This window comes from Lissotriton vulgaris, chromosome 12 (assembly GCF_964263255.1).
Source record: "Lissotriton vulgaris chromosome 12, aLisVul1.2, whole genome shotgun sequence".
Lineage (NCBI taxonomy): Eukaryota > Metazoa > Chordata > Amphibia > Caudata > Salamandridae > Lissotriton > Lissotriton vulgaris.
In genome coordinates this window covers 661,334,613-661,362,204 of record NC_141700.1, presented here as the reverse complement: position 1 = coordinate 661,362,204, position 27,592 = coordinate 661,334,613, and the positions used below count along the sequence as shown (strand labels likewise).

General features: G+C 46.0%; 1 protein-coding gene across 1 annotated transcript in view; it reads right to left on the bottom strand.

Annotated features, from left to right (window-relative positions):
• The window catches only part of WFDC1 (WAP four-disulfide core domain 1), a 287,906-nt gene that overhangs the window by 111,417 nt on the left and 148,897 nt on the right, over positions 1–27,592 (bottom strand). Inside the window, exon 3 of the mRNA XM_086945836.1 lies at positions 5,741–5,824. Within this exon, the coding sequence (XP_086801962.1) occupies positions 5,741–5,824 (84 nt within the window). The remainder of the gene's footprint in view (positions 1–5,740; positions 5,825–27,592) is intronic.

Below are 27,592 nucleotides of genomic sequence, written 5' to 3'. Positions count from 1 at the left end.
TGTTTGGTGGAGATTCCCCTCTTTGTAGTCTCACCCTACTCTAAAGATACATGTTATCACAAATTTGTGGATCAAGCCGTGTGCCCCGGCTCTCAGAGCCTTAAAAGGCCTAGGGAAACCATCCCCTGGGGCCACATGTCATTACAAATTAGAGGAGGGGTGTGTACCCCATTTTCTGAGCCCTGGAGGCCAGCTCAATTGTGGTGTCCCAGGTAGCCCACACCCGGGACATGGTAGTTTCCCTGATCAGCACGAGGACAGAAACATATGTCTGTTCTCACCTGATGTGAGTGATCAGACATGCCTTCCTGCAGTAGCGCCAGCCAGGGAAGGCATGTCTGCTCTCACTCAGCTAGAGATTTAAAAATGCTCCTGTAGGTAGTAGGCAGAATTCTATATTCCAGCCCGAGCTCCTACGGGCAGGGAAACACCGTTTGCAGCCACCCAGCAGGAGCATACAGAAAAAGCTGCTCCCACTGGGAGGGGGGAGCAATGCGGGCTCAAGCAGTATGAGGGGTAGTTGGCTGGGGCCACAGGAGCCTTGGGGCTCTCCCCACAGTCCCCAACTTGCTGATTGGTGGATTCCCCAGGTGGACATCCACCTACAAATAACATATGCTTCAGGGGATGGGGTCTACAATAGGTTCAGGGAGGGGGGGCTTGCACTCTCCTCCCCTTTAAGTTATGTCCGGATCATTATAATTATGTGAAAATATCAGTTAAAACATACCATTTTAAAATGAGCAGAACAGAACCACTGAAATCCATCAGTTATAGTTTTCTCAAGTAACTATAACTTGTGCCCTGAGGTTACTATAACTCATACGCTTGCCATACACTGCTAATTACCCCACATATTACATCACTCATTATATCTTCAAGACATAATTGATAATGCCACTGTGCATGGCAAGGCGTGAGTTATAGTTACCTTAGGGCACGAGTTATTGTTACTTGAATTACTAGAACTGCTGAATTTCTACAGTTTTATGTCTGTAAAATTTGAACCTAACTATAATGTCCCTGTAAAGTTTGGTTACTGCAGATCCACGTACCAATAGCAATGCCGTGATTGGCTGCCACCAGTTCAACCAGGAAGTGGTGGCAGCCTTCTTCGGATTCTGACTTGGTCGAGTCCCAAGAAAAAGGTTAAAAAAAAATACACACGAGGGCAGGGTAGAAATACCCTGAGCCCCCAAGGCCTGGTCCTGCACTTGCTTTTTTTATCACCCCCTGAGTGGGACAGGTCCCAGGGTGGGACAATAGATATATTTGGGGGGAGGGGGCATGCTTAGACCCCCTCCCCTTTAAAAAACAATTGGGAGGGATGCACTGGGCCCCCCTCCTGGACTGAGTTCAGCCCCAGGTACCTCATTCCCCGGGGCGTGTTTGTATATAGAATGGGGAGGGGAGGCCGATTTGGAACTTGAGGACTCCATACCCCAGAGACCTGCCCCAACAGCCAAAGGGTGGGAGGACATATTGCCCCCCTCCCAGAGCTAATAATGGCCCTGGAGACCCCATGCCCCAGGGCTGGCTCATATGCTATGTTTGGGGTCCCTAATCTCGGGACATACTGGTTTCCCTGCCTGCCCTGGCGTGGGCCGGGAAACATATGTTTGCTTTTGTTTGGCAGGAGCAATTTTTAAAACTCCTGCCAAGCGGGAGCAAACACAAAGTCCTCTCCCAGTGGGCAGAAGCATGAAAAATGTTCCAGCCTGCTGGGAGCAATCTTTTCATCTGTTTCCCTGTCCGCTTCAGTGTGGGCAGGGAAACAGATGCAGGGAGCAGCATTGCTAGCTGCTTCCTGTCGCTGGGAGCAATGCTGGCTCCCGCTGGTGCTACGGGGGCCTTGGAGCTCCCCCAAGGTCTTCAACTGTAGTGTGTTGGGTGCCCTGGGTGGGCATCATGGCACCTACCCTTTATTAGCCCACTCCAGGGAATAGGGCCTTGGGTCGAAATCAGGCCAGGGAGGGGTGCCGCTCATGCGCCTCCCTTGTTGCAATATGGCCGGGTGCCAGGGGTGAAGACCCTGGGCTGAAATTGGCACAGGAAAGGAAGCTGCCTGCCCCCTCCCCTTTTTACAGTATGGCCAAACCCCGGAGGATAGGGTACCCAGGTCTGAAATCAGCCTGGGGAGGGGGTATGTGAGCAAGTGAAGTTGGCCCCTCTTTTTCTGTGGGTTAAGATCTGGACCAATAAGGAGACGAGTCAGGATAGGGAGGTCATAGAGTCTTGAGAAGGGATTTTTGATTCCCTGGCTGGGCTATGTGCAAAGCATCCTAAAAGACGTATCCACAGATGATGAGCAGATGGCTTAGCTCCAATTTCAAGAACTCAGCAAGGCACAGAGGCCACTTACAGAATCTAATATAAACTCTGTGGGAGATGTTATCATGGTATTAGTGCCAGATGAGCCCATGCTGTATTTAAAGTTATATCTGACATGCTGGGAAAGATCTCCTTTTTTTGTTTTAGGATAGGTACAGTGTGGGCTTCCATGTTTTCGAAGGATCAGAGTGCCTTTGGAAGCACTGCATTGGTTTGCCTATGTGATGGGCTGTCTGATCAATTTTTTATGCACTTTTTGTTTTTCTGTGAACTTTGTAGACCTTTTTTACATCCTATTAAAAACCTATTTTAAAGTGTTTTAAGTGCAGAAAGTGCAGGGATGCGTCACGCTACTTGCAGTTTTTAAGCAATTCCGACTTTTGTTCTTGAAAGTGGCAGTAAGGTCCTGCTGACTTCCTGGCTTTAGTTGTCCTTCAGAAGAATTAGATCCGAGGGGACGGTATTTTTCTGTTAATTGCAGGGGGCCTCTGCTTTTAACTTATAGAATCATAGCACAAGGTTTTTGATGTCTGTATAGCTGTAAATCTGTAGGTTATCCTACAATTCACCGCTCTATTATTGCTGTTTTAGCATTTAATTAACTTACCATTATGCCTAGGAATGTTAGTCAGGTCACTCAAATGCTGCTGTTTCAACTGCATGGACTTTGTCTTGATGGTTTGTTCCTGTGTTGACATGTGTACGCTGAGTTTTAAGCTTTGGTTTATTGCTTGTTGTTTTAAGTGTACGCACTGTCACCTGCATATCACCCGTGTCGCTGCAATAATCATTTTATGATGTATCCCTTTTTCTTTTATGATTTTAACTTAAAATCGAATAAAGATGCAATTAATTGAAATCTGCAACCTCATATATACATATATTGTATATATACACACACCTATATATACATATATATATACACACATACAAAGTCATGTAAACATTTTAAGCATACTATGTGTTAAACAGGATTAGAACATTGGAATGTGGAGCACTCCATTGAAGACACTGGAGTTGCTCCATGCTTCTATGGGCCGGTGAGGGTCTGCAGAGCTACATTAAAATATTTTACAAAGGCCTCTCGGAGCTCGAGGGGATTTAAATCCCCTCGAGCTTTGTTTTATTTGTTTGAACATTCTGCCCTCTAGTGGCAGAATGTTCTAATAGCCTTATAGCCGTTTGTAGCAGGGCTATACCAGCTATTAAAGTCCCGGTCTATTGTTAAAGTCCCTCGCCTTCGGCTCGAGCCTTTAACGCAGGAGCGGCCCTTTAATAGCCGGTATATCCTACTATGTCGGGCTATAAGGCTATATCAAGGTCTGTGGACGTGGCAGTGGTCTTCAGTTTGTCTCAATCACATCTGTTCTTCACATCACTTTTTTGTGCAGTCTCTCAGACTCATATGCATTTTTCTCCTGATATCTTTCTGAAACCCTCCATCTGCATATCTAATACCTCATCTCTTTCCTCTACATCACCCTCTTTTCACTCTCTCTCTTGCACATACTTCCTTGCATCTACTCCCATAAGCTCCCACACACACAACTCCCACTAATCTGTAAGTACTGGCTTTTCTTTATCTTTTGCCCGTGCAATATTTCAAGTCATGTAGTTCCTTCTGACATTTTTTGCACAGAATGACATTTACAGTAATCACACCTAACCATTGCTCTTGTGCTCTGCAGAAGGACCAAGGATTGGATGAGCATGTATTCTGAACTCCTTTAAGTACCAGTGAGCCTTTGGCCTGAACTCCACAGCCATAACCTGATCTCAAACTGATACAAAAGGCAGCACTTTTCTCAGTATGCTCTATACATGAGTAATATTTTGCATGAAAAAAGTACAGAAACACAACATCCCCCCAAAAAAATATCAAATACTCATAGGGAAGTAGGTAAAACGTGAAATGTAAACAGGGACAACTTAGTATTCTTAGGCTGAAAGTCCAGGGTCCATTTTGGCTGGCTGCAGCTGTCGCGTTGCGGTGGGGCACAAGGAGAGACCAGGGCAACTACAGATGGGGCACCGGCCTCACCAACACCTCCAGTGGGGCCTCTATCAAGAACCTAAAGAAAACTTAAGGTTCAGTGTGCTACTTCCACTTTCCAACCCTCAGTAACTTTTCTCACACTCATGGAGGTCACGAATTGGGAAGCTTTGCAGAGTTAGATGTGCAGAGGGTGATGGTTAGATCTGGGATTCAGGCATCCTCAACAATGCAAAGAAACACATAATGACATGGTCAGCAGCCTCCTATGCCATGCCGAATTTTCCCCATCCCAACCTAAAAACACTGCTTAACATCCTGCCACAGTTTGTGCCCAGTTTTAGGTGACTGGATATTCATTACACTTAAGAGAGAGCAACTGAGACCACCCTTCTCCTGATGTCTAGGAATTTGGCAGCAGTATGGCTCCCTAGACCAGCATATCCTCTATCTCGACTTGAACTTTGATTGTATTTCTGTTTGCTCAACCCTTGCAGTCATGGCATGTTAGGTCCTGGTATAGGTTTAAATCTGGAAGCACAATGAGGAGCTTACTTTCTGTTTTGATGCTATTCATGCTTAATTTTCCCTGGCTAATTTGCCATTTTTTATTCATTTATACTTCCATTGTTTACCTATTTTCATATGTTTACATACGTTATTGCATATTCCTAGCAATAGCGTCTTCTTGGCTGTCTGGAGTCATGATGTTTTGAAATTGCAAGGGAGCCAGTTTGGTGCCACTTTGAATTCTACAGATAAACCCACATTGCGATTATTCAAGCTGCTAAAATTCAGGTTCATTTCAAACTGCCAGTCTAGCTCTATCTAGCTCTCTCTTGGCATGGTGTATAACAGGATTTGGACTTGCAAACACTCGTTACTGACTAGAGGAAGAAACGCAATACCCAGAGAAATGTGAGCTCCATTGACCAGCAGAAAACTGAACGTTCCTCCCTTCAACAAAGCGGAAGCAGGAAGTCAAGTGTTCGAATCTCCTATACTACCGAGGCTCAGCAATTTTTGTAATTATCACAATGTGTTATTTTCAGTAAAAGAACAAGTGTTGTATTTATAAAGAAACGCGAGTTATATCCGTTGCCTTTTGAGAGAGCTGTTGCAGGAAGAAGGGTGAAGAAGGGAGGCTGGCAGGAGACTGGGTGAGGCCCCCTACCCCTAGGGCAAGTGTCACACGACAAAGGTGGGTGATTTAAGAGGCATGGTATTGGACTTCTGTGACTTGGTCTCGAAGGTCGCTGCTTGCTCCACACAATTACCACTCTCTTTGTGAAACGTTTGCCTTTTAGATTTGGAAATGCCCGGACACCTGACCCTGCACTGTCCAGCCTTGTAAAGTATCCTATTGCACTATTCATGGGTCTGTTTATACATTGTTAAAGTGAAGGGCTGTCTTACCTTGCAGCACTTCCTCTGGTCCATCCAAGAGCCAGCCGTTTCCTCCCAGCCACCGAGGTTTGGGTTGCACCAGCCAGTCAAGCACTGAAAGAAAAAAGACACACGCATGCTTAATTTCTCAAGCAGACTTTAACACCTTGGATCAGAACAAGTCTGTATTTCCTTATTGATTTACATCTGTGCTTATTGGGGTTTGAATAAATGAGTAAACGACAGCTGATGTATAAAACCCCTTGCAATCTGCACAGGCAGATCCATAAATGTACACACAATGTATGCTTGTTGCATCTTCTCAAGAGGGAATTGGGCTGTTTCGCTGATCTGAATCAGGGGAAACATCCTTTACAACGAAACTTTTACGGCGCAAAGCTATTACAACGCAGGTTTTACTACGCATACCTTTACAACGCATTACACTGAGGGGCGCTCTAGGATAGGGAATAAGTTTAATTTACTATCCAACACCTTCCCTAGTGTCCACGGGGACTGGAGTTGGAATAGTAAATTAAACTATTCACTATCCAGCACCCCAAAGTGTAATGCGTTGTAAAGGTATGCGTAGTAAAACCTGCGTTGTAACATCATGCGTTGTAAAAACATGTGTTATAATGTCATACATCCCTGAATCAGTCGCAGCTCGTTGCTATATTATTTAAGGCCACAAAGTACTATTTACCTTGTACTAAATCAGACTTGTCAAAGGTGAAAGCACACATGCTGATTAGGTAAATGCTGATCCTTAAGTGATTGAGACTCAAGTTTACATCAATCATTCCAGTTGTAATACACAGTCATTGTAACCCAATGCATATGAAGTTTCTTTGGTGGTCTAGTAGTATTAAGGGTTGGTAGAGATGTATAGATTACACATGCAGTAGGGCCAAGTTAGCAATCATTGGTCTTTATGAAGGCAAACAATGTTCAAGACTTTGCCAGAGGCAAACTTTAACCTACATAGAACACAGCAATTGATTATTCCCTGCATCTGGATCTCCCACACTGGAATTGCAGGGATATCTGACAGTAGAGAACTACAGAGAACAACACTGCTGCAGAAAATCCCATTTCACTGCATTGCTTCCAGCAGGGGCAGCATTACATGCATGACAGTAAATAAACTTCCAACCCATGGCATTTGAGCATCCACAACTCTCCAGTACCAAAAGACCCTCTGTGAGAAGTCTGGGTCTGATGGTACCAGAACAATCAGGGGTTACTGGCCCCAACTGTGACCTTTAGCTTATAGTGCCTAGGGACCTTTGCACTGCAGACCATGGGACCTGGAACCAAGCACACCTTTTAGCTCTTGACTCTCAAAGTAGAGAGGCAGAGCAGTCCAAGCCTGACTCAAGTAGGTGCTTGAGGGCCAGAAACTCAGCACTCAACAAAAAAGCACTCTATAAATCTATGTCCAGTTAGTAATGTTTCCTTTCAAACTTCTATAAGCACAAGTAAGAATTACCCACTAAGATACAGATATGTACAAAATGGCAGATGGAAAAAAACAGAACTGTTCAATCACCTACCATGGAGCCATGTCAGCTAAAAGGGGTGCAGATAAACAACGGTTGCATTGATCAACTAACCCCTAAATGCAGACTGGGTCCTGTAGGCCTGAGGAAAGGTTACCATTTTGTGCACCAGCAGACTCTGACCCCTAAAGTCACAATATGAACATATAAGTTAATTGCAAAAAATGGTCCACCGAGTTATATGTAGTCATACCTATGTTTTATCACAAATTGTTCACCAAACATCCTACAGTGGAAACATTGAGCTTTCAGTAACACAGAGAATTGCAGTGTTGTCACACAAATATGCAGAAATTATGATTTACACTGTTACTAGGCCATAGTGTGAATCATTGGATTACTGGTTGACTGATGTCTGAACCCTGGTCAAGCGACCATCACAATCCTTGTCAGGGTAAGGCACAAGCAAACCTCAGATTAACATGTGGTCAACCTACTGGTAGCTTGGCACAGAGCAGTCCAGGATAACTTAGAGGCAGTGTGTAAAGTATTTGTGCAACACTTCACACAGTAAAACAGTGAAACCACCACACAAAAAGATCCTACACCAGGTTAGAAAAATAGAGTAGAATTTTAAAAATCAAAAATGACCAAAACAACAAATATCCAATCAGTAGAACCCACATTATGATTTTTTAAAGAACAAAGTGAATATAGCACCAAAGAGCCCAAAGCACCAATTCGGGATTCTGGTCGTGCTGGACTGGGTGAAATTCACAAGTTCAGGCTGACTGCAATTGAATGCAGGCTGGTTACAGTCTGATGTTTCTCCAGCTGAAGGTTTACCTTCTCAAGTTTGTGCCAAGAGTCCTGTTCATGTTGCAGAGTGCTGAAAGGAACAGGAAGAGCGCTGGGGGATGCTGTTGGCGAAGCACAAGGAACTGGCCGGCTTTCCGTGTGGGTGTGGCTGGAGCTTCTTGGTGGCGATCCCTGTGCGCGGTCAATGCTGCAGTGTGAAGAGTCAGGTAGACGGAGCTTTGTACTGATTTGCGGCTAGAGCGTCGAGGTCTCAGTGCAAACGTGCTAAATGGTCGTGAATGGTCGTAAAGAGCCCAAAACCTTGATTTCAGCAGCTGTGAGTCACACCAAAGGTCCAGGACCTGAGAGGCTCCACTTCGGGGTCCTGGGGCTGGTTATGGATGTTGGGGAATCTTTTATATCCCTGAAGCTGAGATCAGGAGGCCAGCAGGCTCGCCCTTGGAGTCTCTCAGGGATCTTAGGTTCAAGATGAAGATGCAGGTCCAGTTCTGCTTTCCCAGGCAAGAGGGCAGCAGGCCAGCACAGCAAGGCAGCAGTTCTTTTAGAGCAGTTGTCCCAACAGAGTAGCAGTCCTTGTAGCAGCACATTAGTTCTTCTTACTGGCAGAGTATCCACAGGTCCAGACATGTACTGAAAAGTTGGTGTATGTAGTCCAGTATTTATACACAGTTGTACCTTTGGAGTGGGTAGAAGCTTTTAGAGAGCATGCCTTTGTAGTGTACAGGTGCCCTGCTTTCCCTGTCATAGCTCCAGAGTAACTACAGGGGGCAGCAGCTCTTTGTGTGGAGGCAGAAAACCACCTATTCAAGTGTAAGTAGGGCTGCGCTCAGCATCTCCCTCCGATCTTGCCAGTGACAAATGAACAAAGCCTAACTGTCTCCCAGAGACAGACTGTAGGCAGCAAATGGAAAGGAAAGAAAATGTCAACTTTCTAAACGTTGCATTTTCAGAATTATAATTTAAAATCCGACTTCACCATAAGTTAGGAATCTAAATTGTGATACCAGAGACACCAAACATGAACTGGCAACCTGTTCCCATTTGAAAATTACACTTATAAAACGTAATAAGGTAACTCCATTGTTGTCCTATAGGAGAGGTAGACTTTACAGTGGTGAAAAACAAATGTAAGAGTTTTTCACTACCAGGATATGTAAAACTTAAAAGTACATCAACAACATTTTGAATACACTGCACTCTGCCCTTCTGGCTGTACAGGGACTACCTCCGGGGTGACTTATATATTTAAAAAGGAAGTTTTGGCCTTGCAAACTGTTTCTTTTTCCAGGTCGAAATAGCAGTTTAAAACTGTACACACACAGGCTGCACTGGCAGGCCTAAGGCATGTATAAAGGGCTACTTAAATGGGTGGTATAATTAGTGCTGCAGGCCCGCGTGTAGCATTTAATTTACAGGCCCTAGGCAGAGGTAGTTCCACTTTAGTAAACTGATTATGCCAATTGGTTAGAAGTCAATCTCACAAGTTTTAAGGAGAGAGCACACGCAGTCTAGCACTGGTTGGCAGTGTTAAAGGGTACAGACTTCTAAGGCCAATAAAAATGTATTGAGCAAAAATTGAGAAGTGGAGGTAAAACATTTGGGGGTGACCCTGCAGAAAGGGCCATGTCCAACACATACTTACTGGCTTAAACACAAATTCAACAATGAATATTCATCATACAGATTTTTTCAAGGGAAGTCCAAATTTTTAATATTAATTTTGCTCATCTAACAATTTGTCAGTGCGCAAAACATTATCGATCACACAGAATTCCAGGGTATACTAAAAGCATAGTCCCAGGAGTGTTTGAAATATGCCTAAACCTCTCTCCTGTACCGGAGGTATTACTGTAACACACTGGAAACTTAGGGTGCCACTTTTGTCCTGCACATTAGGCCCTTATTGGATGACCTCCTGGCAGCCCTCATTATTACTAAAACACTTTGTGGTACCCTTGCTACTTGAGGAGAGCTATGGATATATATGAAAATTAATGTATTATGTGGTGCTCCTTCACCTGAGACCTTTCCGTGTTGCCTTTTGATGTGACCAGTTAATACTTGTTTCTTTTCTTTTATTAGATTGTTTTATGTGCCAGCTTTGGTGCTTTTCATTGCAAGTGCCCCTACTCTTTGTCAATACCCAACCACTCCGACAGGGGCACTAAACCAGAAGCTTTCTCAAGGCTATCTGGTCTTTCCTCTTCTCCATCAGACCAAAACTTGTCATCTTTAGGCGGGGCTGGGAAGTCTGCTGTTTCTGCTTTTTTGGCTCTGAACAAGGGGAAAGGGAGAGTGATAGCTGCAACACTCCTCCCACTGAGAGGGCCCTCCCTCTGGAGAGGGCCACAAAGGACAGGCCTGTATTTTTCAAAAATAGCAGAGGCCCAGCACACCCGAGAGGGAACATTCACTCGTACTGTAGTCCATTTGGCTCAAGGTGCTGTGAGCCATCAGTTTACTCAATGAGATCAGTTTTTTGCTGTAGTCAACCGGAAAGCTCTCCATCAGTTATCTGAGGCTCTTCCAGGCTGATTGTGCTGCATTTTCATCTCTGGGCTTGTGTTGTCGTACTCCAGCTACCATGAATACTCTGAGAGGAGGCTCCTGAACCCTAAAGTACTGAGAGTGATTTCCTTAATCCTTTTCCTAAAATCCCAGGCACCACTGCTTCCACATCCTTCAGCAAAAGCTGGCTGTAAGAGTTTGGATCTTCTCTCATTCCCACCCCAGGTAATCTCTTGACCTGGTATCTTCCTAGCAGCAGCACTTAGGAAGACCACTCTACCTGCCAACAAATCCCAAGCTGCCAGGCCTATCAGCCATGTGCATGGTGCCTGTGTGTTCAGCCGGAAGATGAGGTACCCACTCTGAGCCCATTCACTATTAGTAACAATCCACAAAAGTTCAAACAAGCCCCTTTTTTTCAAGGGTCCCATGCAATTGCACCCTCCACTGGTTTTGGGTGTTATAAGGGGAGCTAATTTTAAAAGCTCTGGAGATAGATTATAAGAGAATACCCAGATGTGGATTTTGTGAGTTGGTCCTTCACTACAGACAGGGGGGTCATCCAGCACGTGTGTCTGTCCTTCTCCTGTTCTTAAATGTTCTTTTGTGTGCATTGGTTCTATTTTTCAAGTGGAGAGTTCTAGAAAGTGAAACTAAATATCCAGTCTAACGATGCAATGTCACCCTCCACCCCTAACTGGAGCTTTTCAGGGATCAGCACACTGGCTGCCCCACCTCATTGTTCATCATTCTAGAAGAACCCACACAGTGGCTTGAAGATTTCCCCTCCATCCGAGCCAGGCTCTGTCAACTTAGGTTTGATTTCTTCCCTCACGCTTTAACCCCTTCACTGCGGCGGCTATTCCGCCGCAGTGCTAAGGGGGAGGTGGGGCCGCGTGGCGGTCCCGTGCTCGTGACGGAACCGCTCCGTCACGGCACGCGGGTGAGCTGTGCTTGTGACGGAATGGTTCCGTCACGGCCCTGCCCGCGCTTCAGAACGTCAGCGAAGGCGCGGAATTCGCGCCGCTCAGGCGCAGCGAGCGGGCTGTGACGGAACAGTTCCGTCAACAGCACAGCCCACCCGAGGCTCGTGATGGAACGGTACCGTCACGAGCATGGGAGGGGTTAAGGAAACTCCCCTGTGGTGATGGTAGTGACAAGTGTGTCTGCCAACCCTTTGCCCCAGCGTTAGCACCTTGCCAGAGCTAGTGAAAAAGGTGCAGCTAAACAACTTATGGAGATGTCACCCCCACCTTCTTCCTCTTCCAGAACAAGGGTAATCTTGCAGAATGGTCCCATTATTATGGGGGGTGCCTTGCAGTGCCTGCTGGCCAGAAAAGTAATTCGCTATTACTGCAGAGAAGTGCAAAGTCTGAAATCCATTAGGGTTTTCTGAGAGAAATATGCACATTTTTAAGAGTACAAAATAAAATGATATAGAGTAAATCTAGATTTGAACGGAGTTTGTGACCAAGAATTTGATAGAAAAAGACACATCAATGGCCTTGGTATTGCAGGCCAATCGAAGGTTTAGACACACTTTACTCAAAGTGCAAAAACTGTTTAAACACTGTCGATTTTACACTTGGAGCATCTAATTTTGATTTCCCAAATGAATTAAAAGGTTTTAGTTGGCCATAACGAATTAAATCTGGATACCATCTACCACAGTTCTACCTGTGGATAGTTGCCAGGCTAAGCCAGACAAGAAGTCTATTTCACTTCCTCTACACATGTGAACACATGTCTGAACACAAGTCATACACAACATGTTTGGTGCCCTTTACCCTAGCTGTACCAAAAGGATGCCCTTATTGTAGGCACTAACAGCTGAAGCTCAAATCAATTTTTACCTGAAGCTTGAAGTAGGTGAGACACAATCAGGGAGACTAAGAACACATGTCCAAAAGCAAAAAACTGGGTGGTTTCACAGGTCGGAATCTGCTCCCATATAGCCATTCTTAGTTATTGTATTCTTCCTAGTTGTCTAAACACTGACAATGAACAGTTGTTATTCTGTGGCTAGAGAGACAGCCAGTGGTGGAGAATCATAGTGCTTGGCTATTAAGCTTGAGTCTCTGAACAAAAACAAAAATGGTTTCCAACTACTGTAAAGAGACACCAACAATTCCATTCTTTAACTTTGCAAGCTTACTTTTTAACAAAGCTTGCAGACTTTAAAAGTTGCACTTTATAATCCCTTAGTTATTGTGTGTTTCCCCAACATCTAAAAAGTGAAGGCCCAGTGTTGTTGGCGCTCACTGCAAAATATCAGTCTAGGTGGATAGTACATCTTTCAGATAGCTTCTAATTCTCTAATGACAACATATGCAGGCATGATTCCCTCTAAGCTAGGCAGCCATTTTCCTACTCCTCCCACCATTTATGCTCAACAAAGACAAATTCATTATTTACAATGGGAGCTCATGTAACTGAGGAGGGCTAGACCACACCAGTCCTTCTAGGGCTTAACCTAAGAGAATTTGTTCCCAGTATATTAATCCCACATACCATGAGGCTGAATGATCAGTAAGTATTAAAACAGAAAGCATTAAATGAATTGAGACACATTTTCTCTTTGGCATAGTAAAATAGGCCATGAGCATTTTAACGCCTTAACCGCGGCGGTTTTTCCGCCGCGGTGCGGGCGTTCTGAAGAGTGGGCGGGGCTGGGTCGGCCATTGACCGACGTCAGCACTAGGGAGGTAGTGCTGCTGTCGGCCAACGGCCGACGGCAGCACGCAAGGGGTTAATGACCAAACAAGAGCCAGATGAAAACATGTTGGCGTTATTAGGTCTCATAAGGACCTCTGACTCAAAGCCTCAAACAGAGAGGATGGGCCATATTTGTGCATCTCTTAAACAAAGTTAGTATTTCGAGCACCTACAACTGCATGCCAGTTGTGGTGAGATTGTTATGCTTTAATTGAAGAAAGTAGATAGCGCAATACTCTACCAATGCGCCATCGTGCCACTTCAATAAACATTGTTATTAGACATTGGGTTGTTGGTTGAGGGGGAGTGAGCCCTTTCAAGAAATAGCCACAGTTCTTATCAGATTGAACAACAAAAGTCACAAAATTAACATGTGCTTAACCATCTGGTAGGTTGGCACAGAAGCAGAGAGGCTTAACTTAGTTACTATAACAAGCTCATATGTAATTCCAAAGCAAACTACTGCAGGACGCAACTAGAGAGTGCCAAATCAGAAAGCTTTTCAAAATCATCAAACAGCAAGGTAGTGGCAGATCTCACCACCGTAAACCTAATGTGACACTCACAAGTGATAATGATTTCCCCACTCATTTAATTGAAAAAACAACGAGGATTGAATCAGATCTACAATTTGTCAATCAACATCCCCTAAGCTTGGTCCAAACTAGTGTCCTCCCTATGCCTCCTTAGATGTGGTCCTGTCTCTCGAATTTCATGACAAAAAAACAATGCTGCCTGGATTAACTTCAAACTTTCTGATGAAGCTGAGTTACTCAAGACAATAATATCAATTTAACCCTCCAACCACTTCAAAGATCCTCTACCTCTCCTGCTTTTTGTATAAATACCATATGGATACGCGTTTTTATAGGTTATTTATATCCCTCTAACAAGTGTATCATAAACTAAAATAAATATTGTGCAACAGATGCGCTACACAAGTTGCTGCAAAGCACTACACAATTACCAATACACAGCAACATAAATGGCGGCGAGATCACTGTTTGGCGCCTTGGCAGAATTCTGGAGAGCTGAGCCTAGGTCTGTCCTATCTTCAACCTAGACGCGCCCCTGCACCAACTCAAGAGACTGATATCAGGGCTGAAAGAGAGAGCTGGGAGTCTTGGAGGGGCAATGGAGGTATGGTGGACTGAAGAGGACACCAAGGACAGTGGGCGAGGCACTAGAGCCGATGGGGAGATGTTGGGCCTCAGTGGAAGTATCATTTTGGTATTGTGTATGTCATATAACAGTATGAACTTGAATAAGTTGTCAATGTGATCATCTGAAGATACTAGAAAGAGGCTAGGGAGAAAAAAATAAAGGACCTAGGATGATGCTAAGGGCAGTCTGAAAGACAAAAGACAGAAACATGACCTGGGATTAGCTTTGGAGGACAATAGGCTCTGTGTCCTGTTACTCGAAGAAAGCATGTGGCATGCACAGGCGATGTGTATCTTTGAGTGGTGTGGTGGTTGCTGGGGATGAAAACACTGGCAACTCGCTGGCGCAAAGCCTGTGGTCTGCATGCACCATCTGCCAATTTGACAAGTGCCTCCCTGACACCATTGCCAGCCCCAATGATCATAATTGCCGATATTCACTGACCAAAAAGAGTCATACTGTTTTTTTTAAAACTAAATCTCATCAATTTAACTTACTAGCACCCAGGAAGTCACCTATTGACACCGTATTTTCCCCAGCATATGTATTTCTTTTTGCCCTACCTCTTTTCTTAAAACCTCCATACTAGTTTTTAATAAGGGTGTGAGAAGTTAGAAAATATTTTCCTTCGAAAACGTATAACTTTAAAAAATGGTGCAGTGCCCGTGCACTTCCTAAAGTTTACTAAATCAAAACAAATGTAGAAGGAGACACCACACAACCCTACTTTTCGCGTCACAATATTTTTTTACACCAACCTTTTCCTCCAAGCAAAGTTGGGTGAAGTTCAAAAAAGCAAAAAAAAAGTTCCTGTTTGTGTTTTATTTTCTGTGGCACAATGCCTGTTCCACCTTTAGGCCCAAGGCCTATTTAATGCACTTGCTTACATAAAATAAACAACAAATATCCATCTATTTCTTATCCAGGATATCACACAGGCTTCAATTGTTACATAAGGCGGCCAGTCTTAGGTTTGGCCTGGAGAAAACTTTAGCTGTTGCCATGAGACTTTACAAAAAAAACAAAATATACATTACATACAATAGAGAAAGGGGACATTTGGTCAGCCTTCCTTTGCCATCTGCTAGCTTGCTTGTCAGTCCAAAAGTGGATCTGCTCTGAGATGGTGTACATTTAATTGGAGAAGGGTGTGATGATTGTTTTCCTTGGCTTTCTTCTGAGCAACACATTGTATTTCCTTTGTCTTTACTAGACTGATTAGGCGTTTGAAGTGCCTGTTCTATAGAGTGACACAATTTTGCCAGTGCACTTAGAATGGAATTTAATTAATGTTTTCTTTCCTGTTAGTATAGGAACTACTGTTTTGTTGACATGTTTATGATGTACTTTTTATTGTGGGCGAATTTCTGTTTGTTTGGTTTAAATGAGACTTTATTGAAAGGTATGTTGTGAATCCTATTTTGAAGTGTTACTTTGTGTTTTCAGTACTGGTGCAAGAAATACTTTCTGCTGGTTTTATTCTTTTGTATTTAGGCTTGCGGCACATTTAGTTTCTTATCCAAAACACTTACAGTTGCTTTATTTCCAATATTTGCCAAGCATGCTGTAATATATATATTGCACATGAATGCTTTCAACTTTATTCAAGTATTGCGTATGTTGTATTTGTTTAAAGTATGTCTCACGAGCACTGAAGTTAATCTGTCACGGTGTCCAAGCTTGCTGGAAACTAGAGAAGAAAGGGCACAGTGAACAGACTCCGGACAGCCACGCCACACACAAGGACGCCATCCGCAACCACCACCACCCTATCAGGGCTGCCAAGAGGACCTCCTTCAAAGACCGCTCGACAACAATGCACACAATAGCGAGGAGCTCTTCAACATCGTGAAGGAACTCTCCAACCAACACCGACATCCGCCATCGCAAGCCCTGTGCGACTCCCTCGCCCCTTTATTCCACCGCGAGATAGCAGACATCCACGACAGCTTCAACACCCAGAAAGCCCTGACAGCAACACTGCAGGCCCTCCGCTCATCATCGACCATGACCTCCTGCTAGCCTGGGCCAGCGTGAGCATCGATGACACCATCAAGACCATGAGCACAATCCACTCCGGCTCTCCGTCAGCCCATTCCCGCACCACCTCTTCAACAAAGCAAGCAGCTCCATCGCACCCCACCTGCGGAACATCATCAATCTCTCCCTCAAGACCGCAACCTTCCCAGACAGCTGGAAAAATGTCGAGATCAACGCCCTAATCAAAAACCCAAGGCAGACCCAAGAGATCTCAAGAACTTCCGGGCCCATCTCCCTGCTCCCGGTCCCGGCCAAGGTCATCGAGAAGATCGTCAACAGACAGCTAACCCAATACCTCAAAGAGAACAGATTCCTGGACCCTTCCCTGTCAGGGTCCTGCAGCAACCACAGCACCGAGACTGCCCTCATCGCTGCCACCGACAATATCAGGACCCTGCTGGAAAATGGTGAGACCGCAGCACTCATCCCCCTAGACCTCTCCGCCGCCTTCAACCCCATCTGCCGCCCCACACTACGCTCACACCTCCACGCCGCAGGGATCTGAGACAAGGCTCTGCAATGGACCACCTCCTTCCTCTCCGGCAGAACCCAGAGCATCCGCCTCCCCCCATTCCGATCCGAAGCCTCCGAGATCATCTGCGGCGTACCCCAGGGATCCTCCCTCAGCCCGACACTGTTTAACATGGCCCTGCTCGCACACGTCGCCCGACAGCACAACCTCAACATAATCTCCTACGCCAATGACACTCAACTGATACTCTCCCTCACCAAGGACCCCATCACAGCTAAAGCCAACCTCCACAAAGGAATGAAGGCCGTCGCCAACTGGATGAAGATCAGCCGTCTGAAGCTGAACTCGGACAAGACGGAGGTCCTCATCCTTGGCTCCAACACTTCAGCCTGGGACGACTCCTGGTGGCCGACGGCACTGGGGGCAGCCGAAACCCACACAACCTGGGAATCATCCTCGACTCAACGCTCTCAATAACCAAGCAAGTCAACGCCGTCTCCTCCTCCTGCTTCAACACCCTCTGCTTGGATCCCGACAGATACAAGAAAGATAGTCACCCAGGCCCTCATCAGCAGCAGACTCGACTACGGAAACACCCTCTATTTGGGAGCCCCTACCAAGCTCATCAAACGACTACAACGCATCCAAAATGCCTCAGCACGACAGATCCTCGACGTACCACGCCACCGCCACACACCCCCCACCTGAGAAACCTGCACTGGCTCCCCGTCAACAAGAGGATATCCTTCAAGCTCCTCATCCACGCACACAAGGCACTCCACAAGACTGGCCCAGCCTACCTCAACAGACAACTTTCCTTCTACATCCCCAACCACTAGCTACGCTCCGCCGACCTCTACCTCGCCACCATCCTGCGCATCCGAAGAACAACCACCGGCAGGAGATCCTTCTCCCACCTCACTGCCAAGACATGGAACTCCCTCCCACTGAGCCTATGACAGACCCAAGACCTGCTGACCTTCAGGAGGATACTCAAGATCAGGCCGGGACTGGCCGTTGCGGGCACTGGGCAATCCCCCGGTGTGCCGCAAGGGTGGAGGCTGGTTTTGGGCCCTGGGGGCCGTTTTTGTTACAGGGCCGTTTAGCTGCAAAAGCGGCACTGTAACAAAATCGGCCGAAAACCGGCCCCGCCAAAGAGCTCGGTCGCACCTCCAGGGGGCCGGCCGAGCACTTTGCCAGGGCCGGTTTTATTTCTCAGTCCGGCCCTGCTCAAGACCTGGCTGTTCGACCAGTATTGGTCCTGCCCCACCCCCCAGCGCCTTGAGACCCTCGCAGGTATGTAGTGCGCTTTATAAATGACTGATTGATTGATTGTCCTTGGAAACGCCATACTGAGCGTTGGACTCCTGGCAGCCTGGCGGCTCCGGTCATGGGTGTTTCCTACTTAGAATACAATCTTAAACGTACCTGCTTCTTCCGCCTCTTCACTACACACGCTTTTTGCAAAGGACTTTATTCACCATGTGAACTGGCACGTTTGAGAGATATGGCCTAGTGGCTTGAGCAGATGGCTTTTGGCCTGGGGAACCAAGTTCGAATATCCGCTGTGCTGCAACATTCTGTGATTCTTGAAAAAATAACTTAGTCTACTCGATAGAGTGATTTAATGCCATTTAGCAAAGTTTGCGCTATATAAATCTGTAAAAGCAAACAACTACAAATCTAAAATAGAATAAGGTAAAAGTATCACCGTTCCACTTCATTATTCATGACTGTTGTTTTAGATTGTTTTTTAGGTCTCACCTACGCAGCGCACATGTGCTGCATAGGTGGGGACCTCTTGAAATCGATTCACTTTTTTGCCCCAAAAACTTGAAGGTTTTGCATTGATTTCAATGGCAAAGCGTGCACGTTTGGCGATTCCCTTGCGGGATCGAGCGACGCCATCTGTTAGTAATTACCGCGCTCGCTCCCGCAAGGTAAACGCTGCGCGTCACTGGTCTCGGCCGCACTCTCCCCACCCCTCCCACTTGTTTTCATTGCTGCTTGTTTATTATATTGGTCCTTTCTTGATTTGGCCTTTAGTTCTTAGCGCTAAGAAGCCAGTATATGCTAGCACACTATAAAAATTCAAATCAAAACGTAACACAATGTAGAAAAACATAACATCCCCATGCAAAACAGTATCTGCTTTCCTGGGAAGGACCTCCTTGATGTTTAATCCCTGGATATCTAGAGTAACGGCTCAGTGTTTGCTTGCTCTCATTGTCAGCACACTGTGTTGCTGCATACTTCACGATTTTCAGTCACTGACTGTGCAGCACCATGACTTGGGACTAGCAGCCCATACTGAATAGCTCATTTATCGGCAGCCCCGCCACACACACTCCCCTCTCGTATCTGCAAGCAACATGTACATTTTACGGAGGGGGCAGTGCATACGCTGCCTTTGTGAACGGGACCGCCGATTGCAGATGAGCATCTTGAAATTGTCCAATCAAAAGCCTTTGTTTCACTTGGACCCGCAGCTCTTTGATGACCTTACCATGCTTGTTTGCTTTCACGCCCCGTTAAGTATGTTGGGGTGTTTGGTGGTGTCTTGTTCCCAGAAATAATGCCGGCCCGTGTAACACCCAGCGATGGGGGCTGGTTTGATCCCTCTACCAAGTTCATTTTCTTTAATGTGGGTGATTTGCACATACAATTAATAGCAACAGATTTGGCTGGGTCTTTCCTCAGGAGTTGTTATCTGTGAGTTGTATCTGAATGCAAAATATCACATTACTTCAATGAAAATAAGTAAGCATTGTGGGTTGCAGGTTTAACCTCGCCCAAGCCCTGTGCTCCTATGCACCAGGCTCACTAGCGAGGTGGGCCTCAGTAGCAGAGGTTTATTTTGTTACAAGGTTACCACCATGCGGTGTTGATGACACAAAGTTTTGTTGTCAGTCCGGAAACTGTTAATTTTGTTTCATATTTTTTTCTTGACAGAGCCTTTTTTTTTATAAGAACCGATTCGCTTTTTAGAGATACACACTTGTAACAGCACAACTCAAATATTTCAGGGCTTCATCACCCAGGAGAATCTTTCTGTTTTATGGCAAACAGGCATAGCCCATAGGTCTCGCCTTTTGGACCTTATAAATGTTTAGCCATGCAACACTTGATGTTGCACCAAGGATATTGTGCTGGATAACTAAACACTAATAAAGACCCAAAGGTGAGACCTATTGGCTATGCCAATGATTGTTCTTATATTGTAATATGTTCCTATACTATATGGTTCGGTATTATTCTTTGTATTGTGTTTCATATTTATGAAAAGTTCTTTCAATAAAATATTTTGAACATTAAAAGTATCACCGTTCATGTCTTAAGCTTCAGTTGTGTTTACTGTAAATGTGTAACTACGAAGAAAGCGCTTGATCTTTTACAGTGAAAGCACTCAAGGGTTATTGATGAAAGAAAACAGCATTACTGGGTTCCTGTAACATTGGTTTTCATGTGCTATCTTACTTTTTGAGGGGTAAATAGCACAAAAATGATAAGGGATCTTCGCAATGGGTGTGTAATTAAATCAGAAAGTCAGAAATTAGAAAACATGCAAGTGGACAAAATGGCTGACCCAATATATTTGTATATGTATGCAAATGTCAGAAACTTGGCTTAGTGACTGTGCTGTGATGTCAGCTGTGATTAAATATTTCAGATTAGATGAAAGTGCTGCTACTTGCACATTTGTGAAACAGCTTCTTTGTTTATTGTTATATGTCTTTAGGTCCTGAGGTCACAGCGCGCACATTAAGATAACTATTTTGAACATTAGTTCAGGTTCATGTGTTTAAAATGGTGTTAAAATGTAAGCCATGTTGAGCATCTAGTTTTGCAGTGTTACATTGTGTTCTCATTCACATCTAAGATAGTGCTTTTTTACAGGTTTGACTTTTAACTTCATTGTGGGGTAGGTACTGTGCACATAATTTGGTTTGCTTATGTGAGTTAAGGGAATTTGTGCTGCTCTATTAATTCGTTTTTGGAGGTATGTGGCTCAGGGTCTTAGAGCATACCAATTATGCATTGTTTCAACCATCTGCTAGTGTATCAACATATTTAAATTCAGTGCTGGTTTCTATTAGGCATGGATAAAATTTTGATTACGCAAGAGTAATTTCAGTAATTATGCATTACTCTTGTGATGCGAAATTTACAAAATTACGTGATTATGCCAGTTTAAGTAACTAAAAGTAATTTGGGGCAAAAATCCTACTGCTAGTGCACAGCAACAATGATCTAAGAGAAAGTAAAGAACTGCTGTTTACTGCTGTTCATGTTCTGTAGCATTTAGGGCTATTTTCTTAGCATACATTGAAACCTCAGGCCCACTTGGTCGCAAATGTGCATGTTTTTACTAAGAAAATAGCGCTAAATGCTGGATTATGCTTCTCATGTAATTACACATAATTACAACTAATTTTGCCTTAATTACGAGTAATTCTGAAAGAGAGAATTACGCCAGTTACGCCCACCCTTGGTTTCTATGCACTGGGTACGTGTGGCCAATGTCTGCTTTTTCTTATACAATATTGGTGATATAAGACAGCAGCTCTGAGAGACAGCAAGATAATATGTTTTAATAGGACTACCAACTGGCAGTGCTTCCACTAGGGAATTCTTCAATAATGTGCTGGGTTTAATAAAAAGAAATGTTGCTTGCTGTTCTCCTCCAATGCATAACTAGTGCCTGCCATGGATTTGTACAAAAGGAAGAAAATGTGGCGTAGTGACCAGAGCTGCCAACTTTGGAACTGGGCACTAGGTTCAAATCCCGGCTTTTGCTGCACATCCTGTGATTCTGGTCAAATCGCTTAAGCTCCTTGGGCCCGATTCACAGAACTAACTTAAGACAAAATCCTAACCTTACTACTTTTGGTATACACAGAAGTTAGGATCATAACTTAAGTCTGTCTTAAGTCTGTCTTAAGACAAACTTAAGATAAAATCCTAACTTCTGTGAATACCAAAAGTAGTAAGTTTAGGATTTTGTCTTAAGTTAGTTCTGTGAATCGGGCCCCTTGTGCCTCAAAATGTGTAACATTTGGGTTTCATGTAAAGCGCTATAATGCCCTCAGTCCATGTTTTGACTCATTTTTGTGTTTATGTTAAACTGCATAGGCCAATGAACCATGTAAAAAAATATATATATTTTTTGTTTTTACACGGTTCATTGGCCTATGCAGCATTTCAGGCTAATAGCATAATAATTACTTATTATTTAAACAAACAGAGTGCATAGTGGGCATACTTTGTTGAATCACAATATTTCGAAATTAAAATGCTTTAGGCTGCACCATGCTTTGTGGCTGTTGATTGTTAAACAGGTCTATAAGAGTGGTGGTGTGAGGTAGCCTCACAGGCTAATATTAGTTCATTGATTACTCATGTTGTAAAGCAGTCAGTTTTCTTCTTCTTTTTTTTTTTTTTTACATATTTCGAAATGTGTTGCTTATTGCCTATATTTTTTGTAAAAACTATATAACAGAATTGCACGCTTGTCAAGGTTAAGATTTATTGATTTTACCTATACCTTTTATACATACGCTGTAGTTAAAATGTCATGTTGAGTGAATGGTTTAGATAAGGCATATTGCTGATTAGATAAACAACCAATCGGTTACATTTTCCCCCATATGTGCTATTTTGATAATGCATTTCAATAAACTGTTCCTCTAGAGGGTAGAAAGGAATTCAATGGCAATGAATACACGTCAGCACTCGCCGAACATAGCATCCTATTGGCCCAGGAGAAGCTGGAGCAACTCAGGCTTGTTTGTCTACAACTTCATATATCTATCTATACCACCTACTTCATTCAAATTAGAGAAGCATCTAAAACAGGTCTTACTTAAACCTTTGACATATAGCTAACCTGGGTGGCACACCTTACTCCTTGTGAACAGAAACCTTGACATACACATTTTAACATGCAGAATAAATCAAAACAACCTCAGGCGATGTACCAACAAACGGAACAGTGTATCATTCTTATTCAAACACTTGAGAGTTTAAAAAGAATATTATTGACAGAGAAATACAATTAGCGAAAAAGTGCTTGTCCACTATTTATTTATTTGTTTGTACATTTTATATAGCGCAAGCTAGACCCGAAGGTGTCAGAGTGCATCACATGGTTCGTACGCCCTTCTGTGCTCTGCCTGGCCCTGGTTTGGGCCTTCCGGGTGTTTTCCTCCTCTGGTTTGCTTCTATGTTGGCTTCTGGCGGGTCCCTTTGGGTTGTTCTCTCCGCCTTTCGCGGTGTTCTCTGTTGCCTTGGGTATCATTGCCGCGTTCAGTCCTTCGTGTCGGGCATGGTGGCTCAGTGGACTGTTGCTTCTGCTGTGGGGGTCAGACATGAGTCCCTTTCTCACTGCTCCATCAGGATTCAAGCAAGCCGGGCCGAAGAAGGCTGAAATGCCAGAAACCGGTCCCCGGTAGCTTGTCTCCTTTCTGGTGAAGAATTGGCTTGGTAGTTTAGTCTGCCCTGTTCCCATGATGCACTGGGCCAGGGACAGACTGATTTGCATATAGCCAGGTTCTGAGCTGGGATGGGGCAGTGAGATAAATAACGGTGATGGATCAAGCCCTGATCTTTGGACTGGGTAAGAGTGGTCTGTTTAACTCAGACACTCTGTTCATCACCACCCCCTTTTCTAAATCGTTTTTGGCCACTATAGGTGTGGCAGGGTATACTCAGACATGAGTCCCTTTCTCACTGCTCCATCAGGATTCAAGCAAGCCGGGCCGAAGAAGGTTGAAATGCCAGAAACCGGTCCCCGGTAGCTTGTCTCCTTTCTGGTGAAGAATTGGCTTGGTAGTTTAGTCTGCCCTGTTCCCATGATGCACTGGGCCAGGGACAGACTGATTTGCATATAGCCAGGTTCTGAGCTGGGATGGGGCAGTGAGATAAATAACGGTGATGGATCAAGCCCTGATCTTTGGACTGGGTAAGAGTGGTATGTTTAACTCAGACACTCTGTTCATCACCACCCCCTTTTCTAAATCGTTTTTGGCCACTATAGGTGTGGCAGGGTACACTCAGACATGAGTCCCTTTCTCACTGCTCCATCAGGATTCAAGCAAGCCGGGCCGAAGAAGGCTGAAATGCCAGAAACCGGTCCCCGGTAGCTTGTCTCCTTTCTGGTGAAGAATTGGCTTGGTAGTTTAGTCTGCCCTGTTCCCATGATGCACTGGGCCAGGGACAGACTGATTTGCATATAGCCAGGTTCTGAGCTGGGATGGGGCAGTGAGATAAATAACGGTGATGGATCAAGCCCTGATCTTTGGACTGGGTAAGAGTGGTATGTTTAACTCAGACACTCTGTTCATCACCACCCCCTTTTCTAAATCGTTTTTGGCCACTATAGGTGTGGCAGGGTACACTCAGACATGAGTCCCTTTCTCACTGCTCCATCAGGATTCAAGCAAGCCGGGCCGAAGAAGGCTGAAATGCCAGAAACCGGTCCCCGGTAGCTTGTCTCCTTTCTGGTGAAGAATTGGCTTGGTAGTTTAGTCTGCCCTGTTCCCATGATGCACTGGGCCAGGGACAGACTGATTTGCATATAGCCAGGTTCTGAGCTGGGATGGGGCAGTGAGATAAATAACGGTGATGGATCAAGCCCTGATCTTTGGACTGGGTAAGAGTGGTCTGTTTAACTCAGACACTCTGTTCATCACCACCCCCTTTTCTAAATCGTTTTTGGCCACTATAGGTGTGGCAGGGTATACTCAGACATGAGTCCCTTTCTCACTGCTCCATCAGGATTCAAGCAAGCCGGGCCGAAGAAGGCTGAAATGCCAGAAACCGGTCCCCGGTAGCTTGTCTCCTTTCTGGTGAAGAATTGGCTTGGTAGTTTAGTCTGCCCTGTTCCCATGATGCACTGGGCCAGGGACAGACTGATTTGCATATAGCCAGGTTCTGAGCTGGGATGGGGCAGTGAGATAAATAACGGTGATGGATCAAGCCCTGATCTTTGGACTGGGTAAGAGTGGTCTGTTTAACTCAGACACTCTGTTCATTACCACCCCCTTTTCTAAATCGTGGGGGTCTATGACGGCCCCATGGTCGCTGGTTCATTTCCCAGCGTGTCCACTCTGCCCATATTCCGTCTTAGGTTGGTGGGTGAGTTCCATTGTGTGGGGTCGCATCTGTCATTTGTTGTTCTGTGCCTGGATGCCAGTAGTGGTGCGCGTGCGCCTTACACTTGCACGTGGTCCCGGACGACCCCCATGTCTGTGTATCCTTCGATGGTTCATTCTCGATTTGTTCAGTGTACTCCTGCATCCTGTTCGAGTGGCCTGTGTTCGGCCTCTTGGCTGTAGCTTCAGCTCCCGATGGGTCCGCTCAGCCTTTCATCCTTTTGAGGTTGGTGATATGAGTTCCATTGAGTTGGGTGACATTAGCCGTCTGTTATTCCACGGTTTGCGTGCGCTTTACTCATGCACGTTGTGTTTCAGTTGACCTCGGCAGGTCCCTTTGGGTCTCTGTTTGGCTTGGGTTTCGTTGACACGTTCGTTTGGTCGGCACTTGTGGTGTTGGTTTGCGGGCCTCGGCTTCGTTGTTTGCTGTGTGTCCCTGTCTCCTTCCTGCCTTGCTGGCCTGCGTTCCCTTATTCCTCGGGTCTCCTGTTCCTGCCATTGTGATGCAGCCTGTTCCTTCGTGGCCGTCCTCGGGGGGTTCCAGAGTGTGTCTGCTATGGGCGGCCTGCGGTTGGCGCCGTTCTGTCCGTCTCTGGGGTCCGCTCTGTCTTGGCGGGTGACTCCTGCGCCCCCCTGATTTTCCTCTCTGCCTGCCCGCTCTGGTTGTCGGGTCTTGGGCTACCCTGCTCCTGCCCGTAGGGTTGTGGTGCTCTGCTTTGGGTGGTGCTTTCTTGGCATACCGGGGTTTCGGTTACCCCCCTTGTTGGGGTGTGCTTTCTTCCTGCCATGGGGCTGTGACTCTTTGGTTGGTTCTGTGTCTCTGGTATCCTTTCGGTGCTGTCATGATTTCTGGTCTTGTTGCTTTTGGCTTCGTTTCCAGGGGGCTGTGGCTCTTCGGTTGCTCTGTTTGGTCCGGGGGTTCGGCGCCCCTCTCTGGTGGGGTGTGCGTTCTTCCCTGTTTTGTTGCGGGGTGGCTTTTTGCGGTCTCGCTGGTCCTTCTGTGTCGAGCTGCCTTGGTGGGGCCTTCCTCGGGTCACGTTTTGATCTGGCCCTTCCTTGGTTCTTTTTGCCCCCGGCCCTTCCCGCTCTGTCTCCTGGTACGGCTGGGTTCCTCCTTCCCGTGTGTTGGTGTTGCCTTCCTGGGAGCATGCTTGGGTTCCCGCTCTGTGCTGGGTCGGTGGGTTTCCCTGTGGGCGTTTTTTTTCCCATCTGGCTTCTATTTGCGTTCCTTGGCTTCTCTGGGGTTTTCCCCTGCCTTGCTGGGGCTTGTTGGTTGCGTTTCTGGTGGGTTTGTCCCCTGCCTCATGCTCCGGGGTGTGTGCAGGGTTCGCCCCTGTTGACTTTCGTCGCATTGGTGCTGTCCTGCCTGGGTCATTTTTGGCTCCGGCCCTTCTGGCCCTGTGTGCTCTTGTTCTCATCGGGTCGGGCCGTTTGGTGCCTGGTTCGGGAGTCTCCGGTTTTGGCTCTTCGGCCTTCTCGTCCGGGCTCCCGGCTTTGCGCTGCCTAGGGTCCCTTTTTGCTCCCCTGGGTGCGTCTCCATCTGCTATCGGCGGTTGTTGGCTTGGACCCTGCTGCTCTTGGTCCTTTGCTTTGCCTCTTGGGGCGCGGGTTTTGTGTCCTGCCCCTGCTTTCTCTTTCCCTTGCTGGTTTTTGTTTCTGGCGGTGCTGTGGGGTATCCTGGCGGGGCCCTGCGCTTCCGGTGTGGGTGTTCCTCATTTTCTTTCCCCTGGTTTTAGGGTCCCGGGTCCTGTTGGCTCTGGTGGCTCCCTGGGATTCTTGTCTTGGCTCGGACTCGTCTTCGCCCTGCCCTTCGGTTCTTCACGCCTTTGGTGTGTTGCTGCCGCGCTCCTGTGTCAGTCGGTTCTTCTTTGTCTCGCTGGGCTGGGCCTGGTTGTGGGCTGGCTGTCTGTTTGGTCCCCTGGGTGCTCTCTTCGGCGGCTCGCACCCTTCTTGTGTTTCCGCTGGGCCGGTTTGCTTGGTCCCTGTGCTGGGTGTTTCCGTCCCTGGCCGGTTGGCTGCTTCTGCCTCTTCTTCTCCCTTCTGGCCGTGGGCGGGCCTGTGGGTTTTCAATTTTTTCACCTTTGCCCGGTTGGTTCTCCTCTGGGTCTCTTCGGTGTCGTTTCCGGCTCCTTCCTGGGTTCGTTTTCCCTGGTGCCTGCCTGGGTTCTCTCCTTGGAGTCGCGGTCCCTTCCGGGGGTCCTTTGTGTGACGGGGGTTGTTCCCCTTCTGTTTCTTTTCGGCTCCCTTTTCCATTCTTCCGGCTCTTGCCTGTCTGTTGGATGGCTCTGGTGCCGCTTCCCAGTTTTTCTGGTTCGGCTCTCTCGCGGGTTGTGGTCGCCCTTGCGGTATTGCTGTGTTGGACGGACTGGTTGTCTCTTTCCACTGTTGATTTTTTTGTTAGGTCGCTGTGGTGGGATGTCCTCTGTTCGTTCGATTCCTCTCTTTGGACTTTTGCTCCCCTCTCACTTTGTGCTGCCTGTTGGGCTGCCCTGGTGTGTTGTTCGGGCCT